The following is a 10,128-nucleotide window of genomic DNA, read 5'->3' as shown; positions in this document are numbered from 1 at the left end:
GATGGTTCTTAGATGTATGGGTCAAAAAGGGAGAAAGTAAAAATACCAGTTTGAAGTTCATCCATGAATGACTGTCATGACAGACGACCGTCGTGTAATCCATGGCTACGTCCAGTGGTGGAAGAAGTACTCAGATCTTGGATTTAAGAAAAAGTAGCAATGTATTCCGTTACAAGTAAAATTCCTGCATTTAATGTCTTATTTAAAGGGGAAATCCACCCATTTTCAATATTTAACTATGTCATTAATATAGCATAAAGGAGTTGTGTGGAAATAAGAAAAAATTAAAAAAAAAATTAACATTGCAAAAAAAATTAACATTGCAAAAAAATTAACATTGCAAATTACACTGTGATGACTCATCATGGTGTAATTTGCAATGTTAATTTTTTTGCAATGTTAAATTTTTTTGCTATGTTAATTTTTTTTTAAATTTTTTCTTATTTCCACACAACTCCTTTATGCTATATTAATGACATAGTTAAATATTGAAAATGGGTGGATTTCCCCTTTAAGTCAAATAACATTTCCCTTTGAGGTGTAGAGGAGTAAGTAGTACAATATAAATACATCAATAAATGGAAATACTCGAAGAAGTACCTGGTCCTGGCTTTAAATGTAAGTACAGCACTTGAGTAAATGTAATAATAATAACTTTCCTCCACTGGTTACGTGAGTAACGTAACTTACGTAATGTAGCATTACGTAAGTTACGTAAGGAGGCGGAAGTGTGATGTGGCTTCTCTGAAACAGAGCAACAGACATGGTGAGGAGTTAGTCTTCAATGAATTCTAACTTTTATGCGTTATTAAACACTTTTGCCATGTTAATATGAACTACTACATTTTTGTATTATATTTTATCGTATTCCTGTCGGCATGTTGCATTCCACACGTTAAATGTTTGCCGCTGTTACGAATAACCACACCAATGTTAATGATGCTAGCATGTTCAGCTAACCAAGCTAAATGCCAAGTGGTGATCATGTGTTGCTCTTGGTTTGTATCGTTCTTCAACACACATGATCGATACCAAAGGATCGATTACAAGTGATCGATACAACACAGCCTGTGTGTTTGACTGTAGATGTGATCACTGTGGTCGGTAGATTAATGTTAAATGTAATGTAAACAACTTGTCTGTGCCACGTAATGAGAGGGAGTAGCCTTGGATCAAGACTATCATATATGTATTTTATCGATTTTGCATGTCTAGATACGAAAGTAAAAGTCAGGCTATATGATAAAATACATCTATGATATAGTCTTGTTGCAAGGCGAGAGGGATATGATTACTGATTACCTATGACAGACTTCAGTCAGCAATAGTGGTCAAAAAGTACTGTGTGTGTGTGTGTGTGTGTGTGTGTCTGTCTGTCTGTCTGTCACTTAAAGGTAGGGTAAGTGATTTACTTTTGTTAGAATAAGTGTTAAATAACTCTATATTCTGATACTACTCATAGAGTGTTTGTTCAGTAAAAGGAGTCTCCATGTCTCTCCAGCTCTTTAATAAACAGAAAATGCATTTTCAGTGCTCTCTCCTGATTGGCTTACATTTTGTCACCTACCTGAAAATGTACTATATTCTGTTTACTAAAGAGCTGGAGAGACCCCTGTGACCGAACAAACGCTCTGTAGCAATGATTACTATCAGAATATAGTACTTTAACATTTTTTACAAAAAAAAATACCCAAAAATATCACTTACCCTACCTATAACTAGGGTTGCAGAGTGGGCATTAAAGCTGCACTCGGGTCCTTGGGGGGGGGGGGGGGGGAGGAGTTCCAGGGGGTCCCCAGCAAAAGTAGTTAATGTAGCATCACAATCATTTTATCCGTTTATAGTATAAACGGATAAAATGATACGTATAAACTTTATACGTTGGCAAATCAAAATGTGCAGATCTACAAGCTTACAGCACGGCACGAAGAGCGTGTACATTAGACATTTTTTGAGAATGTTTCATCTCTTCTGGGTGGTCCCTGGTGCACAACCTTTTCAGATGGGGTTCCACAGGAAAATGCATGTCAATTTGGGGGTCCCTGACACGAAAACGTTTGAGGACCCCTGCCTTGATCTATGCAATACAAGTCGCATGACTCTCATCCAATCCATACTATATTTTATCTGTCCGTCTGTCTGTCTATTTGTCTGTCTGTCTGTATATGATCCTGATTCTGTTGCCATTTGGTCCTGTCTTGCAGTCGGCCATTTTCAACTTCCAGTCGCTGCTGACGGTGGTGTTGCTGCTCATCTGTACGTGTGCCTACATCAGAGCCATGTTCCCCAGCCTATTGGACAAGAATAAGACCGGGTAAGACATTCACCTACCCTGCCATATCTACGTACCGCACGGTCCTACTGCAATAGGCTCTATGCACAGTGGCCATATTGGAAAGGCAAAATCAGACCACTTCCTTCACAGGTCTTACAAATGATACTAATGAAGGCTCTGTTCCATTCTGGTCAAACAGAGTCAGGGTGCTTATATTGTGCATGTTGGCTCACTGGAAACACTCTGCTACACCAGTGGGTCTCAAAGTGTGGTCCAGGGACCCTCATGGTTCCTTGAGGGGGTTCCAAATGGCCCCTTACGGGTGTGTAACTCTGAGAGTGTACAAATGGAACCAAATGGACCCTTACGGGAATACGGGTCCATTTGGTTCCATTTGTACTCTCAAGAGTTATGGGGGGGTCCTTGAAATTAAAAAGTTTGAGAACCACTGTGCTACACTAAATGGAACAGAGTCTTCATTAGTATCATTGGTAACACCTGTGAAGGAAGCAAGGAAGCGGCCCAATTTCTTTCCAATATGGCTGCTGTGCATAGAGCTTAATAAGACTGGGCTAAGACATTATTTACCCCACAGTCCTACTGCAATAATCACATCATGAGGACAGGTTTCTGTGCCTACTTTCAAACTGGCAGTGGGAGAGTGGAATAACTATTCGGCCAAATCAACTGTTTAATCTGTAGGCTATAAAACGTATACTGATTTGAAATGAATCATTTGGCTTTATGTATGATTAACTCATTCACTGCCAGAACTTTATTTTTTTGCGTTTGCCCACTGCCAGAGATTTTTAATTTAAAAAAAAAAGTACTCAGGAGCCGAGATACAAAATGTTTAAGTTTTAAGTTAACAAGGAAGTGGATGGGAGTCTAGATCTTCAACAAATCATATCTCCTTGGTCTTTGGGTTAAAAAAGAAATAAATAAATAAGAAAAAATGTGTATTGCACTCTGATACATTATAACTCTATTGGAAAATGGCACCAATCGGATTAAAATGCTTTTTATTGAACAATACGAAATATACAGGTACATCTGAGGACCCGTACATATTTTTTATATCCGTGGCCATGGAGTAAACACGTTATATTTGAAATTTGAACGTTTATGTAGATGGTTCTTAGATGTATGGGTCAAAAAGGGAGAAAGTAAAAATACCAGTTTGAAGTTCATCCATGAATGACTGTCATGACAGACGACCGTCGTGTAATCCATGGCTACGTCCAGTGGTGGAAGAAGTACTCAGATCTTGGATTTAAGAAAAAGTAGCAATGTATTCCGTTACAAGTAAAATTCCTGCATTTAATGTCTTATTTAAGTCAAATAACATTTCCCTTTGAGGTGTAGAGGAGTAAGTAGTACAATATAAATACATCAATAAATGGAAATATTCGAAGAAGTACCTGGTCCTGGCTTTAAATGTAAGTACAGCACTTGAGTAAATGTAATAATAATAACTTTCCTCCACTGGTTACGTGAGTAACGTAACTTACGTAATGTAGCATTACGTAAGTTACGTAAGGAGGCGGAAGTGTGATGTGGCTTCTCTGAAACAGAGCAACAGACATGGTGAGGAGTTAGTCTTCAATGAATTCTAACTTTTATGCGTTATTAAACACTTTTGCCATATTAATATGAACTACTACATTTTTGTATTATATTTTATCGTATTCCTGTCGGCATGTTGCATTCCACACGTTAAATGTTTGCCGCTGTTACGAATAACCACACCAATGTTAATGATGCTAGCATGTTCAGCTAACCAAGCTAAATGCCAAGTGGTGATCATGTGTTGCTCTTGGTTTGTATCGTTCTTCAACACACATGATCGATACCAAAGGATCGATTACAAGTGATCGATACAACACAGCCTGTGTGTTTGACTGTAGATGTGATCACTGTGGTCGGTAGATTAATGTTAAATGTAATGTAAACAACTTGTCTGTGCCACGTAATGAGAGGGAGTAGCCTTGGATCAAGACTATCATATATGTATTTTATCGATTTTGCATGTCTAGATACGAAAGTAAAAGTCAGGCTATATGATAAAATACATCTATGATATAGTCTTGTTGCAAGGCGAGAGGGATATGATTACTGATTACCTATGACAGACTTCAGTCAGCAATAGTGGTCAAAAAGTACTGTGTGTGTGTGTGTCTGTCTGTCTGTCTGTCTGTCTGTCTGTCTGTCTGTCTGTCTCTTAAAGGTAGGGTAAGTGATTTACTTTTGTTAGAATAAGTGTTAAATAACTCTATATTCTGATACTACTCATAGAGTGTTTGTTCAGTAAAAGGAGTCTCCATGTCTCTCCAGCTCTTTAATAAACATATTGGAAAGGCAAAATCAGACCACTTCCTTCACAGGTCTTACAAATGATACTAATGAAGGCTCTGTTCCATTCTGGTCAAACAGAGTCAGGGTGCTTATATTGTGCATGTTGGCTCACTGGAAACACTCTGCTACACCAGTGGGTCTCAAAGTGTGGTCCAGGGACCCTCATGGTTCCTTGAGGGGGTTCCAAATGGCCCCTTACGGGTGTGTAACTCTGAGAGTGTACAAATGGAACCAAATGGACCCTTACGGGAATACGGGTCCATTTGGTTCCATTTGTACTCTCAAGAGTTATGGGGGGGTCCTTGAAATTAAAAAGTTTGAGAACCACTGTGCTACACTAAATGGAACAGAGTCTTCATTAGTATCATTGGTAACACCTGTGAAGGAAGCAAGGAAGCGGCCCAATTTCTTTCCAATATGGCTGCTGTGCATAGAGCTTAATAAGACTGGGCTAAGACATTATTTACCCCACAGTCCTACTGCAATAATCACATCATGAGGACAGGTTTCTGTGCCTACTTTCAAACTGGCAGTGGGAGAGTGGAATAACTATTCGGCCAAATCAACTGTTTAATCTGTAGGCTATAAAACGTATACTGATTTGAAATGAATCATTTGGCTTTATGTATGATTAAAGGCTATGCCACACAGTCAATAAAACATCGACTGATGCACTTGGGCACATCATCAGTGTTGTTGTTACCTGGAGTCACTGGGTGCTTCGGGTCTTGCAACAGACACCCTCCTCCAGGCGACCCGACCGAGGCTGATCAGACCCCGGCCTGTGTCCAAGTGGCATGCTACTGCCCCCACTGTCTCTTGAGGGGAGTTAAGAGACAGTGCTAATTGGGGGTTAGGGTTAGCCTGGCGCTAGCCAGACCGACTACGCAGATCCATGCATGCTGCATTTACAACCTGCAACATGCATGGATCCACGCCATCGGTCCGACCAATGCCAGGCCGGGAAAGTTGAGATGTTGCAGCTGTTGGCGACACTAGGTAGGAGGCTCTAGGCCCTGTGGTTTGGCTCCCGGACTGGCTGGAAATCAAATTTGGAAATCAATTTGCAGAGATTTAAACCTGCTTGAGTCAAATCAATCACAGTGAAATTTCTGTTGCCATTAATGTTTAATTGTAATTGTTTAATGTACGGTTAATATTAATGTATTCCTTAGCTTACAGTAAATGGGAGGTAAATATGAAGCATGTGTGTAATTGTGTCTTTCTCTCTCTTGCAGTCCTCTGGGGATTTTCTGGAAATGTGCAAGAATAGGTAAACAATGTTTCTCTGTTGTTGACACCACTCAGTGATAGGAAACAAGAGTGCTACCGTATCACGCTGTTTCATAAATGGCAGATTGAGCCTAACAAAACGTTCTTATTGTTTGTTTGAATCCATGCAGGTGAGCGTAAGAGTCCCTGGGTGGCGTGCTGCTGTGTCGTCATGGCATTCAGTATCCTCCTCCAGTAGGCGGCGCTCCACTCAGGTAGGGCTGCCAACTGTCCCAATGTTTTCATGATTTATTTCTGTGTGTAACACTTGTTTCTCATCACGTTTTCATGTGCGTTATACTCAGTGGCAGACATGCAAAAGTGTCACTTTTCGGCTACAGTCACCTTTTTGAACCCAAATAGGGCAATTGTGTGACACCTGACCCGAAAGAAAACAACATGTCACCTTTTTCACCTCGGGGCTGTTTGCGTGCCTCAAAAAGTACTCACATTTCTTACTTAAGTAAAAGTATCAATACTGCTTTGTAGAAATACTCTATTACAAGTACGGAATTCAACATTTACTTGAGTAAAAGTACAGTATTGGTATCAAAATGTACTTTAAAGTACCAAAAGTAAAAGTACTAAAATGTTTGAAAATAGCCGATCTACAAGCTCACTGTGAGCTTGTAGATCTGCTATTTTCAAATAGCCTAAGTATAAAATAGGGCTGAAGTGGTTAATGTGTGTTTTTAAATAAGTTATATCTGCAAAGTAACTAGTAACTAAAGTTACTTGTTACTTTGCAGATAAAAGTACAATATTTGCCTCTGAGATGAAGTGGAGTAGAAGTAAAAGTACTGAAAATTGGAAATACTCCAGTAAAGTAAAAGTACCTCAAAATTGTACTTAAGTACAGTACTTGAGTAAATGTAATTTGTTACTTTCCACCACTGGTTATACTTAATTAGTATAATTGGTAACACCTGTGAAGGGAGTAGTAAAGAAGAGGCCCAAATGTATTTTCCAGTATGGCTGCTGTGCTGTGCATAGAGCCTATTCTGTGATTGACCAATCAGAATCAGACATTCAGGCCCGGACCGCTGGCCTAGAGGTCCGGGCACCTAGGCTCATAAGTAGCCTGACAGCGCACCGCGGGGTTCGAGTCCCGTTCCCGATGGTCTTTGCTGCATGTCTCTCCCCATCTCTCTCCCCCTGTTTCCTGTCCATCTCTACGACAAACTATAAATAAAGGCAGAAAAAGACAAATATATTTAAAAAATAAGAATCAAACATTCAATGAAGCTGTGTAAAATATCGTCTGTCGGGTGGAAACCTCATGTCCAAAACTAACTTTTCAGAATTGAAATGAAAAAACAACAAAAGCAGCAGAAATGTGTCGCTTCAAGCTTGCGCATCTGCTACTTTTGATACTTTCGTGTGACACTAGTATTATCTAGGACAGGGGTTCTCAAACTTTTTCATGCCACGACCCCATTTTATGGGGGACATTCTTTGGCGACCCCGCACTTTATTTATAATGCAATTTCAAAGTGGAAATAAATAATTTCTTCAAATAAAAGCATACATTGCTAGCCTTACATGTGACTGCATTGTATTCAGTCACATATATGAATATTTATTAGAAAATGAAATTACAGCAGCGATTCCTTCTGATTTGTAGGCCTGCCTTATCAATGAAATGAATGAATAATATTGTAGTCAATCAATAAAAGCAGCGGAAGTGTTTCTGTACACACATTCGTGAACTGATGCATTTGTTGCCAAAATATGTTGCCAGAACCACCAGAGTTTCTTAATCCAGCTCTCGATTTAATATCTTTGGCCACCGACTGTGTGTTTTTCTCCATCCCGGCCCGGCAGCAGATATTGGTAACTGGTCAGGTTGTCTGTGAGTAGGAACTCCCCACTCTGTAATGTTACACGATTGCGATCCATAAATTGTTTGTTTTGGCACATAGTCTACAACAGGGGTCTTCAACGTTTTCAGGCCAAGGACCCCTTAGCTGAGAGAGAGATGAAGCAGGGACCCCCACTACATATTGTATAAAATTGTGTTACAGATTGAAATTATTCATATCATAGATTTCATAGATGGCTTCATATACTGTATTTTCAGACATTAAACCACTTAAACAGTCAATACTTAGTAAACTTGACCTTTGGCTCTATACTTGGTCTGCTCTTTTCCCCCCCTCTACACCAAACCTCTTGACCGAAAATAGCCGAACTACAAGCTGCGAGGCGTTGTGAGCTTGTAGATCTGCTATTTTTGGCGAATGTTCCCCTCAGAATAGGGATTCTAGGGTATAAGTTGTTCATGTAAAAGTTCCTATCACACAAAGATTTGTCGGACCCCCTGTAGTAACTCTGAGGACCCCCTAGGGGTCCCGGACACCCTGTTGAAGACCCCTGGTCTACAACAGACAGTCAGTGACCCCTCCAGTGCCAATTTATCAGTGTTAATTTAACTCAGAGAGGGTACAAAATGGAACCAAATGAACCTGTTGTCCAAATGTTGTACTCGCGCTCTCTGAGTTACAAAAACTCCTTCAAGCCACCCAGCATCCGCTCATATTGAACTTAATTCCTGCTATATTATAACTATATTGTTTATGAACAGCTAGACCCCACTTTCTTTTTAAAAAAAACATATTTTTTGGTGGCCAATGCGCGACCCCAACCCCACTTTGGGTTGCGACCCGTAGTTTGAGAACCGCTGATCTGGTATGAAGTAGGGCGTTAATTTACGAAAAAACACAAAGTTTACATATGGAGATATATATTTTTTGTATGATCGATTAGTTGTATTAACCGTAACTGTCCTCTCCACACAGAGGGAAGCATCCTGGAAGCACAACACAGACAGTCAGTTGCTTGTCACTTAACACAGACGCCGTCAGAAGACCACCAAGGGCCATGCAGAGACGGAGAGAAAGCGAGAGGAGGTGGGCTGACCAGAGGACCAGAGACCACCTCAGTGTGTCCACACAGTTCTCTCTCTAATGTGTTAGTGGACACTTAATGTGACATGTTTACTACAGATGTTATGTATGTATGTTGTGGCTGTCGGGTGGGAAAACCTCGTACTGTATGTGCATTCAGACAATGGAAAAAAGAGAGGCATGTGTTCCCATTGTAAGTTAATAATTTAGGTCACTAAAGCTGTTTGCTAATATTTTCATTGGTTCAATATTTATACAAGCCACAGACACACTTAAACCGTTTTCATAATGTTTGGGGGAAATAGCTGATCTACAAGCTTACAATGTGTCGCAAATTTACAAACCTTTTTTTGCAATTTACACAAAACTAAACATAAACAGCTAAAATACAAGGTTATAGGTTGGATACAAGCTTTCTGCCCGACAGCAACTGTGTGTGCGTGCGTGCATTTATTAATGTATATGTATGTATGAGTGTGTATGGGTGGATTTATGTATGGATGGATGTATGGGGCCAATGCTTCCTCCGTTATCTCTTATTATACTGGTTTGGTTTAAGCAGGAAATTGTCGTTCCATCGTCACCTGTGGGATCAAATGCTACAGAGTTGGTCGAAACATTTCCGAAGGGTGGCTTTCTTTCCAAGAAAATATCTCCATTTTTGTTTTGTTTTTCTTTTGAAATGGTTTTGGAAAATGACTCGGATCATTAGGAGGCGGCCCATGTTGGCATTTTGTATATAAAAGAGGAAGGACCTTTTTTTGGGAGGTGTGTCCTGAATCGGCATTGTGTATGAAACGGAAGGAATGTGAGTTTTAATGTCATGTTCCTCACACAAAGTAAACATGATGGAATTAATCTAACTCTTTGTCTCTCGGCTCATTTACACTTTGTCCTCCAGTAGAAATTGGGTTTTAAACAGATGTTTTATAAAACATGGCAGTTTGCCATTATGTATTAAAGTATGTTTGTGATTAATTTTGACAAGACAGATTTTTGTAAAATAGTCTTGATCACTAACTGGCTTTTATTTACACTTAATTTTATTTCTAACCACTTTCAACCTGGTGTCCCTATCCTGGAAAAGACGCGCTGTTATTGGCCAGTAGTCAACGTGCTGTGATTGGCCAGTAGTCACTTTGTGTGGCAGCGTGCCCCCTCGCATATGGCGGCCGCAATACAGGTCGTTCCAACGAACTGCAGCGGCCAATGAGGTATCTAGGTTTCTATATCTATGGGGGTCCGCGGCCAAATACATACATAAATGCAAACAAAAAAAAATAGCCAAAGAAATCTAAAAATGACATCAGACTTTCCCGG

The 10,128-nt window shown here is 39.9% G+C and overlaps 1 protein-coding gene across 1 annotated transcript; it reads left to right on the top strand.

The window, feature by feature from the left end:
- Positions 1-724: 724 nt before the first annotated feature.
- Positions 725-9,671, top strand: LOC308089235 (protein kish-A). The gene is made up of 5 exons (XM_080433843.1): positions 725-766; positions 2,205-2,314; positions 5,869-5,903; positions 6,034-6,117; positions 8,701-9,671. Exons 1-4 carry the CDS (start codon positions 764-766, stop codon positions 6,099-6,101), a joined length of 216 nt encoding a protein of 71 aa, XP_080289969.1. The 5' UTR covers positions 725-763; the 3' UTR covers positions 6,102-6,117; positions 8,701-9,671.
- The last annotated feature ends 457 nt before the right edge of the window (positions 9,672-10,128 follow it).

The sequence above is a fragment of the Gymnoscopelus braueri genome, assembly GCF_963280865.1.
Source record: "Gymnoscopelus braueri genome assembly, chromosome: 7".
Lineage (NCBI taxonomy): Eukaryota > Metazoa > Chordata > Actinopteri > Myctophiformes > Myctophidae > Gymnoscopelus > Gymnoscopelus braueri.
The sequence above is the reverse complement of the archived record's forward strand: the minus strand, read 5'-3'. Positions and strand labels throughout refer to the sequence as shown.